Source organism: Chrysochloris asiatica, unplaced genomic scaffold, assembly GCF_000296735.1.
Source record: "Chrysochloris asiatica unplaced genomic scaffold, ChrAsi1.0 scaffold00039, whole genome shotgun sequence".
Taxonomy (NCBI): domain Eukaryota; kingdom Metazoa; phylum Chordata; class Mammalia; order Afrosoricida; family Chrysochloridae; genus Chrysochloris; species Chrysochloris asiatica.
Window position 1 is genome coordinate 18,319,513 of NW_006408557.1, and position 26,488 is coordinate 18,346,000.

At 49.1% G+C, this 26,488-nt stretch overlaps 1 protein-coding gene across 1 annotated transcript; it reads right to left on the reverse strand.

Moving 5' to 3' along the window:
* Positions 1–8,074: 8,074 nt before the first annotated feature.
* Positions 8,075–19,366, reverse strand: BPIFB6 (BPI fold containing family B, member 6). The gene is made up of 15 exons (XM_006860767.1): positions 19,267–19,366; positions 18,307–18,406; positions 17,041–17,145; positions 16,304–16,453; positions 16,065–16,128; positions 15,523–15,583; positions 14,698–14,789; positions 13,921–14,097; positions 12,987–13,040; positions 12,417–12,590; positions 11,349–11,416; positions 10,683–10,728; positions 9,470–9,533; positions 9,017–9,093; positions 8,075–8,107 (listed from the first exon to the last, which is right to left on the reverse strand). The coding sequence occupies exons 1-15, from the start codon at positions 19,364–19,366 to the stop codon at positions 8,075–8,077; spliced, it is 1,365 nt and encodes a 454-aa protein (XP_006860829.1).
* Between the last annotated feature and the right edge of the window lie 7,122 nt (positions 19,367–26,488).

Consider the following 26,488-nt stretch of genomic DNA (forward strand, 5'->3'; position numbering starts at 1 on the left):
CAACCACACACCTATAAAGGAGTAGAACCAGGAGTTCTAAGACCCAAGCCTTATGCTTCCTTTCTTTCCCCTTCATCAACCTGGGGCTCCCCGTCCCACCTGGCACAGCCCAAGTCCAGCTTCACTCCCAGAAAAGCCCTCTCCATCCAAATGCAAGCCGTGCTAACACGTGTGCAGCACAGTAGAGCTTTCATCGCGTTCTGCTGCCTACAGTCAGTGTGCTCTTTTAGCTTTCCCCTCCTTGCATCCCATTTTATAGATGGGAAAACTGATCTAGAAAGAGGAACAAAGACTTGACCAAGGCCACAGAGTTGATCAGTGACCAGGTGAGAATTCAAGCCCGAGTCCATCATTCAGTCCGATGGAGTCGTGTCCAAGGTCTTCGGTTGAGCCTGGGCTGTTCTCCGGAGGAAGAGTTACAGAGGGGTGGCCCCTTCTAAGACAGCAAGTCAGGAGCTTTATTTCCTGGACCTGTTTCCCTGTTGGCTCACAAGGCCATTTCAGAAGGCGTGGCTGATAACACTTAGACTTAACATGTCCTGTCATACTGTCTTTTCCTTCCCCGCCTCCAGCTCCAATGTTGTTGGAGAAAGGAATGGGATGGGAAGCAAGAGATTTTTTTTTTTTTTTTTAAGCCAAGAATCATGACTAATTTACTAATTTCAGAGAGTGGGATATTTCATTATGGAGTCCATATCTGCCCACTCAATCACACATCCATGTATCCCCACTTGTATCCCTGCTTAAACCCTTCAACGGCCCCTGCTGCTCTTGGGATAAAACCCAAGAACCTTGCCTTTACCCACAAGACCCTTGCGTGCCTCACTGACCTCCTTAGTTTTCCTCAAACATGCAAAGTTCTTTTCCACCTCAGGACCTTTGCACATGCTTTTTCTTCTATTAGGAAGGTTCTTCTCTTGGATCTTTGCATAACCAACTCTTCATCCTTCTGGTTCCAAATAAATGTCACCCCTCGGAGAAGACTCCTTCTTTCACTTGACTAAAGAAGGCTTCCTATCACTAAACATCACCCAGAGTGTTTCTTCTAAGGCACGTATCACAGTTTGCAAGTATGACTTATTTGTTTGAGTCCTTGTACATCATCTCTGTAAGCTCCCACAGGACAGGAACTGGATCTAGGACCTCCTACATGGTTGTGCATTCTATATGTTGGAGGAGGCACCTGAGAAGGGGCTATTGTTGGTGGTAGTTATTTGTTGTTACATGCCGTCAAATCAATTCCAACTCATAGAGACCCGATACAGGGTTCCCAGGGAGCAGTTGGTGGGTTTGAACTGCCAACCTTATGGTTTGCAGTCCAGTGCTCATCCTACGGCACCACACCAGGAATCTGTTGTCATTGGTAGTTGCTGTCAAGTCATTTCCAACACCTGGTAACCCCATGTGTGCATAGTAGAACTGCTTCTTAGGGCGTTCAAGGTTGTGACCTTTTGGAAGATCAATCAGGTCTGTCTCCTAACTCTTTGGAAGGGTTTGAATCGCCAACCTTTCTGCCAGTCAACAGGCACTTAAGCATTTGCATCACCCAGGGACCCTCTTAAAAAGAAAAGCGAGGATAGAATCCAGCTGCACTTCACGCTCCAGCCATTTGCCCTGGTGCAAGTTGTGTCTGCCTAAAGAGGGCACCTTTTCCTCATTTGCACAAAGGTGCCTTACAAATGAGCATCGTGACCACCAGTAGCAACCTTAGCCATTTCTTGTCTTATTTCAACCAGGTTCATTTCAAAGTGGCTACCTAGAGTCTCTAGGTCTCTCACAGAAGGAATTGTCCTCACAATGGGGGGACCAGTCAGTTTCTGTGGCTGACAGAAAACCAGGCCCCCCTCAAGCCCTGTCATAGCGTCTGTACCCAGCCCCTGCAGTCCTTCCATGACCTTGTACAACAACTTTTGCCTCTTTCTGGGTCTTGGTTTTTCCATCTGTAAAATGTTTTGTTTTGTTTTGTTTTTCCCCTCCTGTCACCCACTTCCCTCCTTGTTGTTGTTAAATGCAGTTAAAGTAGGTTCCAACTCAGAGAAACCCTGTACAGGGTTTCCTAGGTGCAGCTGGTGGATTTGAACTGCCAACCTTGCATTTTAAGCCAACCTTTCAGTCCAGTGCATTATCCCACAGCACCACACCAGAACTTCCTTCCTAGGGATGAATTTTATCTGTGCTCATTTTTCAGGTGGGGCGGCAGAAAGATCATAGGATCAAGAATGGAGAAGAGGGACGACGCTGGGCTGTTCAGGCTGCCTTACCCGCTCCTGCAGCTACTCAAGGGGTAGGTAGAGGCTCCCAACTGCTTGTTGGCTCCTCAGCCCACCAGTGCTCGGGGGCAGTCCTTATATGCCCACAGCAGCTCTGGGGACACAAAGGGGACATGCCCGCCAGAAACCCGTCAATGTGTCACATCAAGAAAATTGTGGTCTGCCCTGCGGGCCTGGACTAAGCCTTCCTTTTGGGGGAAGAGCGGCAGGGAGTGAGGGGCCTGGGGTCAGTGCCCAGAACTGGGGGCTGGGGTGGGGCTCTGCCACCTTCCTAATCAGCCACACCTATTGGGTCTCCCTCAAGACTTCCCTTAGAGCCACCCAAATGGCACAGAATCCAACCCACTCCTCCCCGCCTCCAACTGAGGCCTGGCATGGAAAGGCCCTCTTAGCTAAGTGGGGAGGGACACCAACTCCACCCCCACCTCCCAAGTGCTAGTGCCCCCGGACACCAGAGTAGGCTGCTTTTGTCCCCTTCCAGAGGCGGGTCCAGATGATGGTGGTTAGAAATCATTCATTCATTCTCTCATTCTGCAACAGATACTTATGACGTTCCGGGGATACAGCAGTGTGCAAGGGACAAACCCCCAGCCCTCAAGGAGCAATTTAAAATTTTCTAGTAACAACATTCAAAGAAAAGGCAAAATAAATAAATAAAATAAAACAGACAAAATGAATTTTAATAGAATATTTTATTTCATCCAGTATGCTCTGTGAGACACTGTAGAATGATCACTGGACTGCCACCACAGGGGCTGTGGTTGAAACCTACCAGTGGATCCTCAGAATCCCTGTAAAGGGTCGCTATGCAATGGAACGGACTCGACGGCATTCAACATGTCCAAATAATTGTCGTTTAGCATGTTGTTGTTGTTGTTATTGTTGTTAAGTGCCGTCAAGTCCGTTCCAACGCATAGCGACCCTGTATAGGGTTTCCCAGGAACTTCCGGTGAGCTTGAATCCCCAACTTTGCTGTTCAAACCAACGTTGCAGTCCAGCGCATTAACCCGCAGCACCACACCAGGACTCCTATAAAATTACTAATTAGCTACCTTCCATTCTTTTTCTTCATATCCACTCATACTAAACCTTCACTTGGACTCTACATTCCAAGCAATTGACCGTCATGTTGGACAGCGCATCTCTAAACAAACAATTGATCTTAAGGACAGAGTCGCACTGCCCCATATGGTTTCTGAGACTGTAAATCTATACAAAAGCAGACTGTCCCATCTTTCTCCCACTGAGCAGGCTTGAACCTCTGACCTTGTGGTTAGCATTTAACCCACTGTACCAAGAGGAAACAAATAGCACACTGTACAGTGAGTCAGAGCTGATGAGAAAGGAGAACAGAGGAGGGGGGCGTGGGGGGCTCCCATCTTTCAATATGGAGGCCAGGGATTACCTCATATTCAAGCAGGGGGTGATGTCGACCTAGATGAGTCAAGTGGATGTTTGTGGAAGGACGTTCAGGTAAAGGGAACCACAACTCCAAAGACCCTAGAGTGGGGAATGCCAGGAACAGCAAGAAGGCCAGTGTGGCTGGAGGGGAATAGGCGAGGGACAATGGGGGAGGTAGGGCCAAGGTGAGGGGCACCACAGGTTACTTTGCCAGCACTTTGGCTTTTACTTTCAATTCTGCACAATTCTGCAGGTACTGGCTTTGACATCTTTTCCTCCAAGAGACCTTCCCTGACCCCCAAACTGGGTGAGATGGCACCTCGGCTCCCAAAAGCCCCCTGGGATTCCCTCTCTTGGAGTCTGCGAATGCTGAGTAGTAGCTGTGTTTCTGTGTTTGTCTGTGGGTCTGTCGCATGCATGGGGTCTGGAAGGAAGTGGGAAGATGAGGTGGGCCAGACCCTAGGTAGCATGTTCCTCCCTTCCAAGAGGTTAGGCTGGATAGTGATTAAGATGTGGCAAGAGTAGGTGCAGGGGTGGTATTTGGCTCATTCACCCTGATAGTCTCTGAACCCTAACCCTACAGTGTTCAACAATTCTGAGGGCTGCTCAACCAAACCACACCTTTTTTTTTTTTTTAATAAATACACTTTCAAAGAAAGTTTTATTACACAAAGTATGTACAGGACTAGACACAACTCAATAAATTTTTACAAATTGAGCCCCCCACCAGGTGTTCCCTCGAAGTCACTGTCCCCAAGGTAGCTGCTACCTGACTTCTGACAAGTGGATGAGCTCAGAATGTTCTTGCCGTTCAGATAGATGGACTCACACAGCATGCAAACACTCTTGGAGTATGGCTTCATTCTTACTTTTTTGTTGTTGTTCAATCAAGTTGGTCCCCAACTCATGGTGATCCCATGCACAACAGGATCATCCATTGTGATCTACAGACTTTTTGGTGGCTGACTTTTCAGCCTTTCTTCCTAATCCATCTTAGTCTGTCTGAAAGCTCTGCTGAAACCTATGCAGCCTTACAGCAAATGCAAACCTCCACAGACGGGTGGTTGGTAACTGTGCCTGAAACACACTATCTGGAAACTGACCCATCACTGCTTTTCTCTCACACATTGTTGTTGTTAGGTGCCATCAAGTCAATTCCAACAGATACCAGCCCCATGTGACAAGAGTGGAACTGCCCAATGCGGTTTTCTGGGCTGGGGTCCTTACAGAAGCAGATTACCAGGTTCTTCACCCATGGAGCAGCCAGGTGAGTTCGAACCACCAACCTTTCAGTTAGCTGTCAAATGCTTAACCCTTTGTGTCACCAGGGCTGCAGTCCACCCATTCGGCATGTGAAGAAATGGTTTGTTCATTTTCTTTCTATATACTAGACTGCAAAGCCGTTTGAACTGTAAGATCAGTGGTTCAAGCTCATCAGCTGCCCCTCAGGAACCGACTCAGTGGCACTTAACAACAACAACAATTCCATTGGAGTCCTGGTGTGGCACTATAGGTTAATGGGCTGGACTGTAAAGTCAGTTTAAACCACAAGGTCAGTGGTTCAAGCTCACCAGCTGCTCCTTGGAAACCCTATACAGGGTCACTATGGGTTGGAAGTGACTCTACAGCACTTAACAACAACTCCAATGTGTGATATGCCCCCACTTGCTTATCCATTCTCCCGGGTAGAGATGGCTGGCCTGTTTTCAGTTGTTGGTTATTATGAATGAAGCTGCTATGAACATTTCTGCCCATTCTGTATGTGAACATATGTTTTTATTTTTCATTTCTCTTGGTTAAGAACTTAGGAGTGGAACTGCTGTATCACAGTAGTGTATGTTTAGCTCGGCTGGATACTGTCCAAGCTCCCCAAAGTGGCTGGACCATTGAACACTGCTACCAACAGTCCATCCAGGAGAGTTACCACGAGTCCACAGCCTCGCAGTACTTGGTACTGCCAATACTTTAAAAACATGTATTTCAGAAAAGAGGAAAGAAAGCTAACACCACATGTTTATTGAGCACTTATTATGTTCAAGATACCTAGCATGTGATAATCCATCCAATCATTACAACCAGCTGGGGAGGGCAATGCCATTATTTCCCCATCTACATTTCAAGAGCCCAGACTCAGCAAGGGGAAGCAGTTTGTCCAGGAGCACACAGGAGTCCAACCAGGCTGGCTGGCTCTGACCCTTAACCACCCACAGTGTAAGCCTCTGCTTCCTCATCTAGGATTGTAGGAGTCTAGTGGGCTAGAATCTTCAGTGTTGTTTCCTCAGGGGGTGGGGTCATAGTGCAGGGCTTCCCATGCCACCTTAGCCCCCACTGGCCATTGGTCATTTAGCCAACGGAAAATCCAGAGTAAACTGAACATTCAAAGAATCAAATTAGAGGTCAGAACACCCAACCCATCTCCCATTGCACAGATGAGGTCCAGAGAGGAGCTGTAGCTTGTACGAGGTTACATAGTGTGCTCCTTGGCCACGTCAGTACAAGGACCCAGGTATCCTGGTGCAAACAGCTGTGCCTTGATTACCCCTTCTGCACACTGGGTCTGAGGAGGGTGCTGGTGAGGTTGTAGGGAGCCCTGAGGGTGCTGTGTGAACATTCAGGGCAGGGGCGGGGTGGGGGCGTCTCTGGCATGCCCAGGGTCGGACGCCAGCCACCCATGGATTACTTAGGCGCCAAGCCTGTGTTAAGGCTGCCATTGTCCCCGAGCCTGGGGAGATGATGGTGACGGGATTACAGTCAATAATGAGGAACAAGGGGATGGCGCTGGCATCCGGGCTGAGGCAAGAAAAGACTCTCCCTCTTCTGTGGCATGGGCCTGGGCCAGACTGGGTGGGGCCAATCTACCAGGGTCCCTTAAGTTCCGGGAGTGTCAAAACAGGAACATGCATGAGTGTATAGACAGAGACCCACCTGCATGAAGAGATCCACCAGATCCCCCACATACAAAGACTCACCTCATGGGGCCACAGATAGACTGACAGGGTACATACAGATACACAGACACATACCACCATCCATACCTTCCAGGGCTTGAGTGCCTACTGATCTTAGACGCTACCTCAACACACATTCATTTCCGTTCTAGATTTTTGTTATAATATTCTAGCAAATGACATGGATTTTCAGGGTCTATTTATAGTACATTTATTTGCCAAGGGAGTCCATTTAGTGTAGGCCCTAGGAGGGGTGATGGGGAAGATAGGACAACTGTCAGGGAGCTGATCTTCACACAGGAGTCCTCTCTGAGATACAGGCCACAGACAGGTAGACAACAGACATTCAGACATAGCTCATCATATCAAACCTCCACACCTGGAGATGCAGAGCACAGCAGGCCATCTGGACACTGAGACAGTTCACACACATGAACGTTGGCATGTGGCCATGCAGCTGCAAGCCACACTCCACCATGGAACACCTCACAGTAACATGGCCTCAAAACCCACATGTGGCTAGCCTTTATTGATCACATGTATGCTAGGCGCTGTGGCAAGCTCTTCCATGATCAGACTCACAACAAGACAACTCTCACAACAGCCCTGAGGCTGGCACTGATATCATTCTTACATTATAGATGAGGAAACTGAGGCTCAGAGAGACCAAGTGCCTTGCCCAAAACACACAGTAGCAAAGAGGCAAAACCAGGATTTGAATCCAGGCAGGCTGGCTCTGGAGCCTGGATTCCAAGGGCAGCTCCGTCCTAGGGTTTGCTAGGTGGCCTCTAGTCAGTCAGTCTGCCTCATCTGTGAAATGGGGACAGTTCTTACTTGCCTCCGCTGTTATGAAGATGAAAGGAGCCAACAGGGAGCTCTCTGCAGAATTGGACTCCCTGGGAACTATGCTGTCCTCATGTTACTCAGAGCTGAGGGTACATGGGAGCCAGCTAAGGTGGGGGGGATGAGCTTTACAACTTGCTAAACTGAGTGACCTTGGGCAGCGGAAGGCAAAGGGCCTCCGGGTGACTCCATTTCCTGACCTAGAATATGGAGATGTTGCTCTTGTCCACATAGGGTTATTGTATGGATGAAATGTAATGATTTGCGTAAGGTCTTGAGTTCAATATGATCAAGCCTGCTCCCAAAGTTGTGACTGACAGCCCTCCAGAACCCCAATTGGTCTTAGACCAAAAAAGCCCACTGAAGGGGAAGAAAAGACACATGTCCATTTGCCATAAATAAAGAGGCAGAAGCACCAAGTGTTTGTAAGGGCCTTTCTCCTGTTTATTGGCAAGGCCCTAATCCAGGCCCGTTTCATTCATGCTTCCGCAAAGAAAACAGCCACCGGTGGTAAGGCGCCAGACCCACCCCACTCCAATCATGAGGCACCCCCTCCATGGGGCACAGTCAATTGGTGGTGTCCGAGCAGCTGGCCAGCAAGTTCTTCCACGGTCATTCAGACTTCAAATTCAGCACCAGGCCATTCTGGCAGGAAGAGAGGGCCAGCGTTGGGTAGGGGCAATTAAGGACCCACCCAGTCATGGGGATAGGATGGAACTGAGCCCAGTTCCAGGAAATAGAAATCCGTGTTGTGTTGAAGAGCAAAGTTTGAACAAGACTTGCCCTGTCACCCTGGAGAAGTCCCTTTACCTCTCTGTGCCTCAGTTTTCTCAAATGGGAACAAACGCCCCTACCTCCCAGAGTGGAGGGATAGCATGGAGCAGGTCTCATTGAACCCCAAGGTGAATGGCTAGCCTTTAAAAGTTCACATTTACTGAGCACTTACAGTATACCTATAGTTGAATTATCTCAGTGAATCATCAAGACAGCCCTATGAGGTCAGCACCCAAAATATTATTACTGTTTCATGCACAGAAAATATGGAGATAAAAAGAACTAAAGTAATTTGCTCAAGATGATTCCCAAGGGGCCCCTAGCCAGGGTGGGCCCCTCCCCTCCCCAGCCTGCCCTTCAAGTTTGTGAAGTCAGTTTGAACCACAAGTTCGGGTGTTCAAACCCACCAACTGCTCTTTGGAAACCCTATGTTGATTGGTTCCCTTGAGTCAATCCCAACTCATAGCAACCCTGTATAGGTTTCCTGAGCAACTGGCGGATTTCAACCTCCCTTCTTAAAGCCCAGTGCTTATCTGGGTCAGAACCAACTCAACGGCACTTAACATCTTAACTTGCTCATTGTTATTGTTGTTGTTAAGTGCCGCCAAGTCAGTTCTGACCCATAGCGACCTATAGGGTTTCTGAGGAGCAGCTGATGAGTTTGAACCACCAACCTTGCAGTTCAAACAGCTTTGCAGTCTGGCGCATTAGCCCACAGCGCCACACCAGGACTTCCATTATCTGATGGCAATTGATATGCCCTCCCCAGCCCCTCCTCACCTCCACTATGTCCAGTTCAGTTCTATTGTAATTCATGCCCAAAAAGTCCGGGAGTGGGAACCCAACCTGGAGCACATCTGAGAAATACCGAAAAAGAGTCATCTCAGCGTCTTGCTCTGCAATTGATTAAGAAATGGCTGCCTGGTGCAGAGTGGTGGGAGATAGTACACTGATCAGTTTGTGATGTCTTCCTGGTACACAGACAAAACATAAGCCTGATCATTATGTACTGTTCCAGGTCTGGGTTATGGGGTCAAGGTCAGAGTGCAAATAATGGAAGAACCTTTGTCCCATAAGACTGCATTAACCTCAGAGATCCAGCGATGGCCATCCATTCCCTTTTAATCCCCCTCCCCATCCTGAGACGGGGTTTTGAGACCACCAAAGTGTCAACCCTTCCTGCTAGGAGTGTTTCTTGGCATCAGCAAAATCAAAGCCTGTTGGAGCCTTCACCATTGACGACTGGGACGTAGGCCTCTTGGAGATAGTCAGTGATGAAGCCAGTCAGTCCCTGCTCCTGGGAGGGAGAGAGAAAGTACTCATGATTCCATAGGATAAGCACTGTATTGAGAGCCATAGGGTTGGTGGTTCGAGTCTACCAACTGCTCCACAGGAGAAAAATCAGGCTCTCTGCTCCTACAAAGATTTTAAAAGCCTCAGAAACCCTATGGAGGGTCACTATGAGTCAGAAGCAATTCAACAGCTCTTAACTACAACAACCATCCAATTAATTTCAATTTAATTCATTTCAACAATTTTTCCAGCCTCTGTTTGATGGGCTTGGGGACCACAGTAATGAATAGTGTTGTTGTTGTTATTAAGTGCCATCAAGTCGGTTCCGACCCACATAGGGTTTCTGAGGAGCAGCTGGTGAGCTTGAACCGCTGACCTTGCAGTTCAAATGGCTTTGCAGTCGGGCGCATTAACCCACAGCACTACACCAGGATTCCAGTGAATATTAGAAACATCAAATAAGTTGTCCAGCCATGGTCAACACGGGACCTTACCCTGGCTCTGTTTGACTATAGGCATATGCTCTTCCCCACGACTTTGTCCCTGTTTAGGTGACACTTGGGGCTTTGGGTCATGGTGCAGAGGGATAGGGCAATTCATGAGCCAGTAGGGCTCTGTGGAACACACTCCTGCTCCCACAGAAAACTGTTGTCCCTGTCATTCATTCACCTCTCTGTACCTCCACTTCCCTGTCTGTGAAAATACTCTATAATAGCACCTCTTCCCAGGGCTTCCAGGTGGCTTAAACGAGATTGCACAAAGCAATTATTGTTGCTCTTAAGAGCCTTAGAGTTGGCTCCAACTCAGAGCACAGACTAAAATCTCATTAAGTGTTGTTATTGTTAGCACCTGCTGGAGTCAGAGTCTGTAGTGGGTCCTGAGGCTGCAGAGACAAGTGAAATAAAAACAGATTGGCCAACGAAGGCCAATCTAAACTGCCACTGCCCGTGATCATGTTTTTCAAATCAATCCAGATTCTAGCTAGCAAAGGAAATAGAGACTCAGAGAGGACAAGGGATTTTCCCAAGGCCCACCATGACCTTGCTCTATTCACGCTGTGTTCGGTTCAGGTTCCCTTCCCTGAAGCCCTAGGGTGCAATAGGCCCAGTCTTGCCCCAAAGCCAGACCAAGTAGAAGCACTTGGAGCCCTTACATTGAAAGCGCCAATAGATGAGGACTTCCGGGACAGGCTCAGTAATCTGTGGAGGGCAGGGCAGGGGAAACAGGGAGAAAGGGTGGTCAGAGCCAGGGCCCCTGCCTTTGGAGAAAGGGAATCCCAACCACCTTGAGCCCTCCCTGATGCAAAAGTCCTCTCTGCAGACCAGGTGCTCATAAACCTCTGCTTGTCTGCACCACCTTTCATTATAGCCCCTCCTGTTTCCCTGAGTTCTCCTGTGCCTCCTGTCCTTGTCCACCCCAGGCCGGGTGTGCAAAGGTTTGTAGCCCAATGATGGTCAGTCTCAGGTCTGCACAGGCCACCCCTTGCCCCTTCTCTTGCACAGCAACAGAACAAGTCATGTGACAGTGGTCATTCAGTGACTCTACTGTCCCAACATCTATTTTCTAATCCAGTAACACATCTTCCATTTTCTAGTCTCATTCCAAAGTATTCAGATGAGACTGAACCAGGTGCCCCAGAATGAGCACATGACCAAGTCTTGGCCAATCAGAACATCCTATCGCCTAGTCATGGTGATTGTCTTAGGGCTGGGCATGACTCAAGCTAAACCAATGAGAATTAGTCTTGGTAATTTTATTTGAACCATTGAACATGTAGGGGAACAGGGATGTCAGTGTGGAACAGCAGGCTCCTTCCTACCTGTTCAGAGAGGTGACCATCTGCAGCCTGTCCCCATGCACTGAGTACTGGATGTTCAGGTTGAAGTGCTGGGATGAGGAAAAGGCAGGGAGAAGACAATAGACCCCCTGATTTTACCATCTTCCCAGGACAACTGCCTCAGCCAACACAAAGCATGGTCAGATGGAATCCAGGTGTGAGTTCTTTAGTTTTAGGGACTAAACCCACAGTCTTCCTACACCCCAATCCCTGGTTCCTTATCCCACCTTTACCTGGTCCATGACAGCACCCCCAAATCACTGACCCTGATTGCAGGTCCCTACACACGCCATGTTATACCTGCAGGCCTTTGCACATGCTATAACCTCTGCATTTCCAGCCTCCCTAGTGCCAGCTGTTGGTCAGACTCTGCTCATCCTCCAAAACATAGCTCAGGCATTGCCTCAGTTGGGAAGTCCTCTGTGATTTCCTAATATGGATTTGGGGGCCTCTCTGGGCTCCCGGGGTGGTTGTTGTTGTTAAGTGCCATCGAGTTGGTTCCAACCCATAATGACTCTGTATAAGGTTTCCGAAGAGCGGGTGATGAGCTTGAACCACCCACATTACATTAACCCACAGCATCACACCAGGACTCTCAGGGTACTCTAGGTGAACCTTTCACAGCCTATATAGATGGTAAAGAACACTGGAAGGAGGTGGGGTGGAAGAGAAAGGAGAGAGAAGAGGGAGAAAAGAGGAACTAAACCATCACTCCTCAGTTTGTTCTTTCAAGCCATTCAGAAGTTCTATGGGTCCGGCATCAGGTGATAGTGCCTAGGAGATTAGGACCATAGGACTGGGATTAACCAAGAGCCCTGCAATCCATTATTCAATCTCAGCTAAAATCCCTTCCTCGGGTGCTGTGGGTTAATGCGTTGGGCTGCCAAATCAATTGAGTCACAAGGCTGGAGGTTCAAGTTCACCAGTCACTCCTCGGAAACCCTATACAGGGTCGTTATGGGTCAGAACTGACTCCACAGCACTTAACAACAACAACGATTTTGATGATCCACAAGGATGGGACTAATAGGAATCAAGTTCCACACTCACAATTTCCAAGAGAAAGAGGGACGAAAGAACCTTGCCCTTCCGCCGAGTAGCTGACATCTCTAAGGTACCATGGAGGTGCAACTGACTCTTGCCTGTCTTCATGGTGACCTTGGGGGGCTTGTTTATCTTGATCTTGGTTGCCAAGTGCTTCGACTTGTGATAAGCATGAGCCACCTACAGAAACATTATAAGTCGCCTCAGGGCCAGCCCTCAAACTGATGGCTTCAGTTGAAACCAGAAGTCTGTCAGGAAATAGGCAGTTTTTGCTTTGGACACAAGATATACCTAATTTTTGCCTTGGACACTGGGATGTGTCTACCAATACATAGAAGAAACAAAACTCACAAGATGGCCATTTCTATATCAAACATAAAAAGTACAATGTGCAAAAGCTGAGTTGTTTCTGTTTATGCTAAAGCCACAAAGTACTTTCTGGAGAAATCGTGATACTTCCATGTTGGACAGGGGTATGTGGCACTGAAAAGCTGCATCTGAAGCTCCTTAACCCACCAGCTGGAGGAGAACAGGGCAAGGAAGCTCATGGTGATCATGGGTGGTTGAGACACTCACTTCAGGGATGAAACCAGCAAGTGTCTTAGTGGTTTGTGGGGGCAGCTGACCAATCTACAAAATAAAAGTCAAGGTTAGAATTAATGATGCTTTCCCTGATCCATCCTAAGAAACAACTCCTCTAACTCACTTAGATATACCCTTTGAGATTCCCTTCATGCAACACTTATCACTTAGAACTAACTCAATGCTTAGCTAGACAGTGAACTCCTGGGTGACCAAGACTGTGGCTTACATGTTCCTATGCCCTCAGATTTCAGCACATACTCAAATGCTGGGACTATGTCCTTGGGTGAGTAAGCAAGCCGATGGATGGGAGAATGGGTGGATGGGGAGGTGGTGGAATGGAATGATAAATCAATGGGAGAATGGATGGAAGAATTGTAGAATATGGGTGGCAGGTGAATGGATGGGAGGGTGAGTGGATAGAAGAACAGACAGATGGCTAAATGAATGGATGAGTATGAGAATGAATACTGGAGAGTTGTGGGGGTAGATGGGTGGGTATATGAGTGTTTGGATGGTAAATAGAAAATGATAGATTCACTAACTCAACAGTATACAATCTTGCTCTGGGTGTTGTGTGAATGGCATAAAGGGACGGCTGGATGCTAGTTGGAAGGAATAATATAGCCCAGGCAGAGAGAAGTGGATGGATGGGTGGATGAGGGTTAGATGGATGGATGGCTACTGCATGGTGAATAAACAGCTACTTGTTTGGACATTTGGATGGATGGGTAAATGACAGAAACATGGACAGAGGAAAATGGGTGATAGGATGAACTGATGATAGGGACCCAAACCAGTTCTGGCATCTCCCAATCCTGGGGTCGCACACAGCTCCAGGATAATTCTTAGAATAGGGAAGCCAGGCAGGGACTGTCATTACAGGAGACAGTGCAGACAGGGGAGGGGAGACCACTGGGCAGCTCACCTTTTTGTCCCGGATTTTCACGTTAAAGGACTTCTTCAGGAGGGTGAGCTCAGCTGTGAGGGAGGTGACTGAGAGCAGCAGCTGTGAAGACCCTTCAATGTAGTCCTTGGGGAGTCTGAGCTCCTCTCCAGCATCAGAAAGTATGATGGTGTTTCCCTCTTGCTGCTGCACCACAGGCTGTGGGGCAGAGGCAGAACCACACTCAGTCTCAGCCTTGAGGGACTGCTGTTTGGCGTGGGTCTCAGTCCCCCACATTCATTGGACACAAACCAACCCCCAAATCATCAAGTCATTAAATATTAGAGCCAGAGTAGGCTACAATCGTCCAACCATCTCAGTGTACAGATGGGTAGACTAGGCCTGAGAGGATGAGAGGGCATTCACTATCCACTGGCAGCCCCTCCCAGGATTGCTTGGGTAACCTCAGTTCATCTGATGCTGACTTTTGAAGTCCACATTTATCCAGAATCTGTTTTCTGTTTTATTTTTAGGAGACAAAGGTAAGTGGAAAACAGCCTGGGGTCTGTAAGAATCAGATGGGAGAGAGACTTTACAAGAAAGTGTAAAGTTAGCAGTTCCCGAAATCAGCTCAAGGAACCCAGGGCTAGCGTATAGGACAGAGAGAAGGAGAAGGCCCCAAAGGCAGGTTAAACTCTCATGAGGGCCTGGGTCAACCATGGACGGAGACGCCCACTCACCCTCCAGCGCTGCTGCAGGCAGCTCTCACCTGGAGCGGTGAACCTAAGACCACAGCTCTCTAGTGGTCTGGATGCTTACATTTAAGTTCACTTGGATGTAGCTGGCTGTGGTGACCGGTATGGATGACAGGACATATTTGACAGTGCCCACCTGGCCCACGGACATGAGGGCTGTGGGAAGAGGAAGGTTCCACTCAGAAAGCTGCCAACCCCAGGGGTAGCCCATAGAAGGCCACCTGAGTTTGGCCTCTGTGTTCCAACACAAGCGGGTTAATATTTCTGGGCTTCATCTCTTCTGTACAAAGGAGACCTCAGTATCTGGCCTGGATAATCCTCCTCCCATCCTTCCTGAGTACAGAGTCTGAGCATTCCCCAAGGGTACCGCAGCTCAGATCTCATAACAGACCAGCCAGATCAGGATGATTGGATCCATTTAACAGATGAGTAAACTGAGGTTCAAAGAGTGAAGTCAGTGACTTGTCCCAGGCCACACTGCTGGGACATGACTCAATTTCTTTAGTCTCAGCAGTTGTGTTGTGCTCTCCCCCACACCAGTTCTATGGAGCCTGAAATGATTGAGGTAACAAGCCCCCTTGGAAATGAGAAGCCACATGTCACCACCATCAGGATTGCTCCATGGGGTGCAAGGCTTATAGATGAGCCCGCTGTTGTGCTTGATGTCTCAAGGGGAAGGGTGGAACAGTGGATGTAGGACTGAGAGACAAGGACCCTAAGTTTCAGACTTACCATATGGACATTTGGAGATGGGCACCTTGACCTCACACTTCCTCTAGTCCCCTGACCAAGCTGGGAGCAGGCACTTGAATGGGGAGTGGGGCATCAAAGACCAGAAATCCTAATATCCCTGTGGAGTGGGCTAGGGAATGGCTGAGGCCGCACTCACCACTCAAGTTGGCCCACTTCTTGTTCACGTATACCAGGACTGCATCAATAGCTGGACACATCTGGAAGCAGAGACTGTGCTGGGCTGAGGGGGGCCCTGCGTGGACGACCACACCCCTTCCAGCTAAATGGTACTCCATGAGGAGTCCCAGGAACTCTGGTAGGATAGGACTGATGGGCAAACTGAGGTCCCACATCACACAGACAGTCAATGGCATAGCCTGGACTAGCACCCAAATCTCCTAACTAGAAGTCGCTAAGTTGGGGGGTTCTCAGTCTCCTGGAAATGGTCATCTAAGCAAGATTGGGAAGGTGGGCTGTGCAAGCCATTATTCTTCCTCCCAAACTCATGGCAGATGTCACTAGACAACCATGGCACCTTCCCGCACTGAACCAGCCACGGCCTCAGATTCCTTCTCACCAACACACCATTCAGTCACTATTAAGCCACTGGAGTCAGCACCCCAAAATAAGATGCATTTTCCAGCCCTGGTCTAAGTAACCCCAAGAATAAGAGGTGCCGACTCTGTTTGGGCCACTCACCATGCCAGGGAGAACTTTGTGTAGGGTGCTGTCCAGGAACTTATTGACCACCTTGGGTAGCATGCTAGACATGAGCAGAGGAGGATGGTGAAGAGGTGCACAGATGTCAGGAATGTAAGACATGTCAGGTCATGCTCAAGGAAGTGTAATGACTGAAGAAGCGGGATACTGGGGTTGTGTCAGTGTGGAAGCAGTCTTTCTCCCCAGCCTGAGCAGGCCCCACCCTCACAGCTTCTTACTTGCTAGGCAGGTTGGTCTTCACACTGACCAGGATGACCTCACAGCCCTCACTCTTGAACATGGGAAGACCCGTCTCCTCATCCTGCAGAAGCCGGTTGGTGGCTGTGATATTCAGGACCACGATGATCTCCATGTACCCACCCATGAAGCTGGAGGAAAGGACCGATGGGTATCACTGTCACTGAAGCCAGTATCCCTGCCCTCTCCTTTCTCACACCCTCAGCTGCTCTGGGAAAGAAAAGGTCTTTCCTGATCGGACAGAGGAGGGGATAGGACCTGCCCAGAGTTACACACCTAGCCTTTCCCCCTCCCTTTTACCTTGATAAGCTCCCATATAGCCTTCAAAACACTGCTTAGCTATTAGCACCTTCTTGATTTCCTAGCCCCTAATGCTACAAATCGAGCTGCGAACCTTAAGGTCAGCAATTTAAAACTATCAGCTGTTCCGCAGGAGAAAGATGAAGTTTTCTGCTCCTGTAAAGATTTACACCTCGGAAACCCTGTACAGGGTCGCTATGAGTCGGAACTGACTCCACGGCACATAACAAAAAAAAAACAAACAAATGCTTCCTTTGTTCTAGGCCAACCCCTCAGTCAGTTATTGTCCAGGAAAAGTAGGAGCCAAGTCTGCATCATTTCAGACCACAGCACCCAGGTAGCACACAGTATGCAATAAACATGCAGCAAAGAGTAAGACAGAGATGCCACCCACCTTCCCCAACTACAAGCCACTCACCTTTTGCCAGTGATGGTCATGCCAGTGGATACACACTGATAGATGCCCACCTCAGGTACAAAGTTCAGTGTGATGACAGGTACCAGGACATCCTTCACCTTCAGACTGGGAGGAACAGACAATCACAGGAATGAGAACTGAGCAGGTGAGACCCGGGTCCTACTGAATCTCCATCACCTTGCTAGAGGCCTGGGGGAAATTCTCTCATCTCATGTCACCAGGATAAGCCTTCCTCATGAGGTCATAACTGAACCCAAATAGAAAGCTGGACATAAACCAATTTGTACTGAGAAAGCACATACCATGTGTAGGGTAGGACACCTGGCTGATATATTGCATGATCTTGGGCTTCTCCCATTTCTTCTGTGGGTGTGTTTTCCCGCTGAGAAAATGGGAAGGTTTGCCTAGATCAAGGGCTCCCAATAGTGGCACTATTGGCACTCTGGGACCACTGCTTCTGTCACGGGCTGTTCTGTGCATCGCAGGATGTCCATCAGCATACCTGAGCTCTATTTACTAGATAGAGCACAAGTGTCACCTGGTTTTCCCTTCCCAAGTCATGGCAATCAAAAATGTCTGCAGTCATTGATGAATGTCTCCCAAGGACAAAATCACTCCGAGTTAAGAACCACCAATCTAGATCCGGGGTAGAAAAGATGTAGCCTGCAGACATTGCTAACTGATCACAGTCCTACTTTCAGCTAAGCCTAGGTTGTTGCTCTGTACCGTTGAGTCAATTCCAACTCATAGAACCCTGTACAGAGTTTCTGAGGAGCAACCAGTAGGTTTAAATCGTCAACTTTGTGGTTCACAGTCCAGTGCTTATTTTACAGCACCACACCAGGAGTCCAGGTAGTGCCCTAGAATTCTTCCAAGGACATCCCTTAGGCAGCCCCTGCTAATCAATCCCTGATAGCATGTGCAATGGAACTGACTTGCCACAGTCATTAGCTTCCTGGCTCTGCCATCTGAGGATTTGTATTCAATTTCACATGAACTCAGTGAGTCCCTGCTGCATACAGGCAGTTGGAAATGGATTTGTCAGCCTCCTGTCCTTCTCACAATGACCTTGCTACAGGCAGGGCAGGAACTGTTCCCAATGGATCACTGAGGATTCAGAGACCCCGGCAGAAGCAGTGACCTGTCCAAGGTCATTCAGCAAGACAAGGCAGAAAGAGTCCCAAGTCCCACAGTAGCTCTCACCTAGCTGTCTCCAGTCCCCACACCACCCTCTGCCCAACTGCAGCCCCTGGAGGCACCACTCACTCAGTGATGCCCTTGATGGGCTTCACCCCCGGCTGCTGCTTGCCCGCCTCAGCTGCCATCTTCTCCAGGATGTGGCTTTCATCCATGGCACTCTGGACCTCTGCAAAGGGGGGCCAGAGAAACCCTCAGCTGAACTCCCCATTGCTTCTCTGCCAGGTCCACACACTTAGGCCACTGGGTCCTATCCTGGGTAGGGTGATGTTGGGGATCAAGAGAAAATCCATGCACAGCCCCAGCCCTCCTCCAGCCTAGTGGGGGAAACAGAGCTGCCCAGAACAGCAGCAATGAGGGACAAGAGTCATAGTAGGGTGAGCATAGGAGCTGTTGTAGGAGCCACATGAGGGAACCACACCAGGGAAGGAGTAGCTGAGAGGCAACATGTCACTTGGTCCTCGAAGGAGGAATAGGAATGGGCCAGGCAGGACATTAAGAGCAGATGTGGGGAAGGGGACAGGAGGGCAGGGACAAGTGAATGATTCAGCACTGCTGGAGGACAGACAGAGATCTGAAGAGAAACTGAAGTGATTAGCAGGAGGCTTTGAACGTCAAGCTGAAGTATCAACTTTATCTCGTGGATCCACCACTCCCAGACCTGGGTGATTCAAGGACCCAGATTCTGGGCCTGAACCCTAGAGATCCTGAGTCCCCAGCCTGGAGGCCCAATCCCCAAATGACACCGTGCCAGAAGCACTGCTAGTGTGGTCACAGACTAATTCTCAGATAGGGGACAGACACCAAGCAGTAGAACTATCATCAGTCCTTACAGCTGAACGTGACTCTCTTTATCCTAGAGTCAAGTAGCAGGGAATGAAGATCACTTTTGCTGTAGGTCCCACCACTACCACCCCCGAAGGCAATTTGACACATTTCATTTTATCCTGGCAGGGAAGAAATGGTCATTCCCATTGATATTTCCTTACATTTTACATTTACAGATGAGCAAACCGCAACACAGCTCACCGTGATTCATGAGGTCCATGCCCAGTCGCAGCAGCGCCCCGGGGTCAGCTCGTGTGTCTGTCAGCAGCCGGCAGAGTGCCAGGTACAGGAGCCACAGCATGACTCCACCTGTGCCAGAGAGGCCTGAACTGGGTGCAGCCCACAAGGCCCTGGTGCACCTGGGACTTCTAGATCCCTAAACAAACCAGGTCCCTGGGTAATCTTGGGATGCTAGTCAGTTCAGCAAACAGTTATTACTGCCTTCTCCAAAGGGGTCAGGGAGCCTCCACATGAAATGTGGGACCTCTGGAGTCACCCTGGGCAGTCACTTCCCTCTTTAAGCCTCAGTTTCCTCATCTGTGGAATGGGTATGATATGCTCTGACCAGTCTGCATTATGGGGTTGGCAGGAGGCTCAACTGTAGTTATTAGTGGATTCAAATGTGACTCCGTGCCAGACAAGGATAGGGCTCCAATCCCTCCAGTTCAGGAACCCTCTGCACCTTTGATCCCAACACTCCATAAATTATGTCTCCGTGTCCTCCAACCCAGCCTCACTTCTACATAAGACTCAGAAATCTCAACTCACAGATCCATGAGACATTGCCTCGCCAACAGGGAAACTGAGGCACACACTTACAGTCTCATTGACAGTGAGGAGCAGAGCAGAACTAAACAAGGACCTCCCACCTCAAACACTTTAGGGTTCCCAGGAAAGTCCCAACCCACCCCTGGACCCCAAAAATGATTCCCTCCTACTTACCACAGCCTGAAATTCTCCCAACCAGAAGCCAAGTGTTGATTTCACGTTTGAGCTTTGACTGAAAAGGCAATGAATCAAGAAGTCACGGGGAATTTCGTATGGGCCACTGAGGGCCTCACTGGTGCACGAGCTAAGATGGGCACCTTCAGTGGGCCCACCTCTCCTGTCCTGAGCTAGGGTGCATTCATTCCTGAGTGCATCCATTCATTCATTTATCTTATGATTACTGAGTGCTTACTATGTGCCAAGGAGTCCTGAACACTCCAAGGTCCATAATTCAAACTCACCAGCCACTCCTTGGAAACCCTATACAGGTTTCTGTGAGTCAGAACCAACTTGATGGCACTTAACAACAACAACTAGGTGCCAAAGGAGCCCTGGTGGTACAGTGGTTAAGTATTCACTGCTAACCAAAAGTTCAATGGATTGAACCCACTAGCTGCTGCTCTGTGGGAGAAAGATGCGACAGTCTTCACCTGTAAATATTGTTGCTAAGTGCCTTCAAGGTGGTTCCAAGTCACAGTGACCCTGTATAGGGTTTCTAAGGAGTGGCTGGTGAGTTTGAATTGTGAACCTTGGAGTGTTCAGACCAGAGCTGATCCTACAGCCCCACAAGATTGTTGCTGTTCTTAAGTGCTGTCAAGTCGGTTTGGGCCCATAGCGTCTCTATATAGGGTTTCCAAGGAACAGCTGGTGAGCTTGAACCGCCGACCTTGCAGTTGAAACCGACTCTGCAGTGCAGCGCATTAACCCACAGCGCCACACCAGGACTGTCTATGGGGCAGCTCTACTCTGTTCTATAAGGTTGCTATGAGTCAGAAACGACTCAACGGCAATGAGTTTTTGTTTTTGTGTGTGGCTGAGTTATTTTGGGGTTGGGGGTGGACAGGCAAACCAAGCTATAAGGTGTACATGGCGGAGACTGTCCTGCTCCTCCTGAATCCTGTCTGGAGGAAGAGTCACACAAAGCAATTTGTTGTTGTTAAGTGCCGTCGAGTCAGTTCTGACCCATAGCAACCCTGTATAGGGTTTCCAAGGAGCAGCTGGTGAGCTTGAACTGCCAACCTTGCAGTTCAAACGGCTTTGCAGTCTGGTGCATTAACCCACTGTGCTACACCAGAACAAGATAAAGTGAATTCGTTGTCAGGGAAGGTCCCTTTGAGGAGACCTTTAGGCTGATTCCCAAAGGATGAGGAGCCAGGAAATCAATACTCACTAATCAAAACTTAATTGATTTCACTGTCAACCCATTCCATATTTAAATCTCCATCCCAGCAGCTCCTCTGTCTCTATAAACACACATTCATGGGCCATGGCAGGTGCCAGGCACCCACACAGCTGTTTGAAAACCATCTCACAGGAAGGGTGAAGGTCTGTGGCAGAGCTGCAGAGATTGGTGAAGGTGCCCTCAAACTCCAACCCCAGGCCCATCTCACAGATGGGTAGACTGAGTACCATCCCATCTTCCCACTGCTAGGTCAAAACTGTGCCAGCTGTGAAGGTCACTCAGAGCAGGGTATTTTGCCCTCTAGGAAGTCCTGATGTAGCACTATAGGATAAGCATTCAACTTAAAGGTCAGTTTGAACCCAAAGGTTTGCGGTTCAAACTCACCACCCACTCCTCACAAGCCTTATACACAATCTCTATGAGCCGGAATGGACTGGAGGACACCTAACAACAACAACAACAACAACAACCAAAAGAGGCTCTGGATAACAGAGCAGTGAGGGGCATCCTTCCAGGACAAGCGGTTAATGCCAGGGCTCGGCTTTTGGTTGTGTTTTTGCTTATATCTCCCTCCTGGAATGCTCTTACTCCCCAACCCTCAGCCCCATTCATAACCTGCTTATCCTGCAAGTCCTAGTCTTAGCCCTTACCTCCTCCACCAGGAAGTCTTCTCTGAAGCTCCAGTCACTAGCCACCTAAAAGATCCCCTGTTTGAGCATGACTGTGCACAAATTCCATTACTCCCTAATGAGTATTTCCTGCTGCCGTACCCCCATCCTCTGAACACAACTCTTCCTCCACCTGGAGTCCTTTCCTCTCTTCCTCTCCCTCTCGGCCTGGTGAATGCTCCTAGAGGCCCCCAGCCCCAGCGACTTGGGCTCAGCTCTGAGCTCCCACAAAGCAGAGCCTGGGGCTCCTCCCTGCTGGTCTTCCGTTAGCCTGGGATGGAGCCCAGAGAAGCCCTTGAGCCTGCTGCCTCTGTGGTCTGTCCTGAGTCCTACAACCAGGTGTGCACTATCTAAAGGTTGCACTGCCCAGTGGCTGACTGTGATGGGAGACAGCTGGGCTGGGCTCTGAGCTCTGGCTCTGCCACGTGTCCAGGTGATTTCCCTCTCTGGGTTTCAGTTTGCTCACGCATAAGAATGAAGGGATGGCTGAGACTGTCCTTACCCTGCTGAGTCCAGGAAGTTCTGAAGCTGACTGACCCTTGCTTTCGACCCTGGAAGCCCTTATATTCAGCAGCCCGATTAGCTGCTTGGGTAATTAAAGGTTTAATAAGGCCCCAGATAATTATCTAGAGGCCTGAAGAACAGGAGCTCACGTGACATGTCAGTCTGTTCCAATGTAAATAGCATGGAGGATGGATGGATGAGGGTGGCTGGGGAGCCTGGGTGGTTGTGTGAGGGTGGGGTGCCAGAAGGGCTTCATGCATACCAATAACTACAAACCCAGTTCTGAGGGGAACAAAAGCCAGGGAAACCAACGAAGCAGAGGTACAGGTTTTAGGGGGTGTGAATTAATCATCAGCTTGGAGGTCCCCTGAGCAAGGGATGCTGATGCTGATGCCAGGAGCTGGAACTGAAGCCAGCTCTGCACAACAATGAGAAGGGCATTCGCAGTGCCAGAGTGGGGAGTGGGAGGAACCAGTGGCAAACTTGGTTGGACTGATGGGGACTCACTGTGGAGGCATGAGAAGCTAATGTCCCAGTGCAGCATCCTCAGAGGGACCCTCGTAGGGGAGATATTGGGAGGTGGAAAGTGTCCAGTCCAAGCCTGGGGCAACAAAGGCAGGGGTAAGCCAGGTCACATGAAGAACCAGCCCAGGTCTCAGATGCCCAGTCTTTGCTTTGCCCTCCACAAACCCTCAAGCAGGTTTTTGGCTGGGGGCCTTAACCCTTGATGGACAGATAGTTCCAGAGAAGAGGGTGCTGGGGATCAGAAATTTCTTCATCTACCCACAGGGAGCTCGCAGGTCTCAAAGATTGAGTAAGCTGCTGTACCCATTGTGCACATGAGGCCAGGGAGCAGCAAGAACCTGCTTGAGACCACAAACTTGGCTAAATCCAGGTAGGGCAATGGCCAGAGCAGGACTGGACAGCCCAGGTAGTCTCCATACTGATCCGGCCTGAGCTGGAGGAACCAGACCAAGGCAACATTACAGATAGCATCATTTGATCCCTGCTGGCCCGCCCCCAACAGACAGATGGGCAAACAGGCCTCACATCCTTCTCACACCCACAGATCCACCCCAGGATGCCTCTGGCTCCATCCCCTGGCCCTCCCTGCCCTCTTGCAGGGCTGATCTGGACATAGGGTTGGGTGAGGTAAGAAGGGCATAGAGTAGGAGGGGCGGTAGAAACCCCCTTGAATGGGTTCAAAGATCTGGTTCCCAATCCCAGTTACTGCCGTCATAAGCTGTGTGGTCTTCGGTGGCTCCTTCAAACATGTTGGTGGAGGGTGGCATTCCATGATGCTGATGTCAGACACTGTGCTAGGTGTGTGCTCTACACCAGTCCTCTTCATCCTCACAATTACCCTGTGAGGAAGGAGCCCTGGTGGTGTGATGGTTGAGCGCTCAGAAGCTAACCCAAAGATGGGCAGTTCAAACCTACCCAACAGCTCTATGGAGAAAGATCTGACAATTCACTCCCATAAAAAGTAGGCAGTTACCATGGAGCCAATTCCAACTCACAGGGACCCTGTTTGGCACAGAGTAGGAGGTCCCAGGCTGTCAGCTTTATAGAAATAGACTGCCACATCGTTCTACCTCTGAGCTACTGGTGGATTTCAACTTCCAACCTTTCAGTGAACAGTCAAGCACTTAACCATTGTACCACTAGGGCTCCAAAAGATTACAGCTAAAAAAAAAAACAAACCCAAAAACCTATGGGGGCAATTCTATTCTGCCACATGGGGTCGCTATGAGTTGGAAACTGACTCAATGTTACCTAGCCACCACTACTCTATGAGGTGGATATTTTTGCACATTTCTCCATTTTACAGATAGAGAACTGAGGTTCAAGTAGGTCAAGCAATTTGCCTGAGATCATACAGAAATGTGTGGCACAGTTGGGGTTGAATCTGGATTCAAGGGACTCCAGAACCCAGGCCATGACCTTCTAAGGAATACCTACTCAGACTCCTACCCATTGGCCTGACCTCCCCGTTTCCCACAAGCCCTAGAACTGCCCTGTCTGGCCCTTTACAGCACCCTCCCTGCTGTTACTACAAATTAAGCCATCTTCCAGGCTCAGCAGGAGGTTCCTTCCTCAGAGAGCCTTCCTTCACCATCCCTAGCCTCCTCCTACCCCTCAGATACTAAAGATAGGGCCAGCCCTACAGCTCAACAGTATCTCTGCCTCTCTCTGCAGAAGGACCCTCTGGGAGATCCAACAAAGGTGACTCCAAGTCCAGCAGCTCTCACCTACTTTTGGGGGCTGGATACCCCAAATGGCCTACATGGGGCTCGAGGCTGGGGCTAGTGGGGACAGAGTTCCAGCATAAACATGTGCACACAGTCACTCAGCATGCAGGATGTGTGTGCTGGGCTCTAGGAAGGGACAGTCAGAATTGATTCCCTGGAAACTACCTATTTTTTATGGGGGCAGATTGCCAGGTATTTATACACAGAGCTGCTGGCTGGGTTTGAGCGGCATGGTTAGCATCCAAATACTTAACCATCATACATACCATCATTTGTGTGTGCTGGGCTCTGGGAGGGGTAAGGGTGGAGAATCAGAGATTGGTCTGGTCAGGGGAGGTATGGTAAGAAGAGAAGCTGCCAATACAAGCAACCTAGATAGGAGATGGCAGGACTTCAGAGTCCCAAGGGTTTGGAGAATTGAAAGGAGAAAGACAGTGTTAACCCACTGGTCAGGGAAGACTGCATTGGACAGGTTGATGAAGGGCAAGAAGTTTCAGGGGCAGCAAATGGCAAGACCTAAAGAGGAAATAACTAGTGTATATATTCAAGGTTAAGATGTCTAAGTGCAGTGTTTGAGCAGAGCCAGACCTGGGAGGACATGGGCCTTCCTTAACTGCCCTATTGGACCCATTACCCATCTGTTGCCTCTCAACTCCACATGCTCCTTCAGTATATGGTCTGATACAGCAGAATTCCTTTTCAGTGAAGTGAGCATCATGTCTACCTTGTTCTGTAGAGGACCCTGGAGGAACATTGCAAGAGGAAAGAACGTCCTGTGATTGCTATCTGGGACAGGGTTGATAACATAGGTATAACAGCACCCCATAAAGCCAATCCCAGGCCTGGGCACAGAATACCATTCTACTACTCTGCAACCTCAGCCTTTCCACAGCCTACTACTGTGCGTAGCTTGCAGGAGGGCTTTGAAGACCTTCTCCATGCACTGTGCCCAGACTTCATACCCAGCCACAAGTTTGCAGGTCACCATCTCCTCCACCTGCACTCCAAACAGTGGCCCATTATTAACACAGCAGCTCCAAACGAAATCTGGTCTGGCCAAACCACAGAACTTCTCTGTTGTCTGGGTGGGCTGAACCACACCTTCAGCAGGCCTAAATGCCGTGGTATGTTTGTCATTCCTCTATACTCTTCCTCAGTCCTAAGGGTACAGTATAGAATTTCCCTCTATCTTATATTTACTCTTTGATCATAGTTACTAATTCTCCATACCAAATTTCCCCTCTTTAAGCTACTGTGTGGTTTCTACCTTCTGATTGGACCTAGACCAAACACTCATCTGTCCCTCTCAGCACCCAGCACTCAGCAGTCATCTCAGTGAATGGTTTATGGTGTTCCATAGAGATTTGACCAGAGGCATTCTCCGGGCAGGGAGCGTGATTCAGTTGTTGTTCCTCTTCTCTTTAAAAAGCATGTATCGCAGAACCAGCCACATTGCAGGCATCAATAAAGCCAAACTAGTTGGAAAAGAATGTTTGAATAAATGCATGGATGAAAGGATGGGTGGATGAAGAGATAAAAAGATAGATGAATACATGGACAGGTGATCAGATGGATGAACAGATGGGCAGGTGGGTGGGTGGATGGACAGATGGAAAGATGGATGCATGGGAGGGTGGGCAGATGGATGGACCGATGGAAAGAGGAATGGATGGAAAGATGGGTGGATGGACCAGATGGGTGGATTGCCAGTGTGATGAATGCATACTATATATTGTATTCATGATCATTTTCTAGTTTATTAATTTCCTTTATGGACTTGGGCTGTGTTTTCAACTTTTTGTCATCCCCATACCCCAGGCAAATGAAAT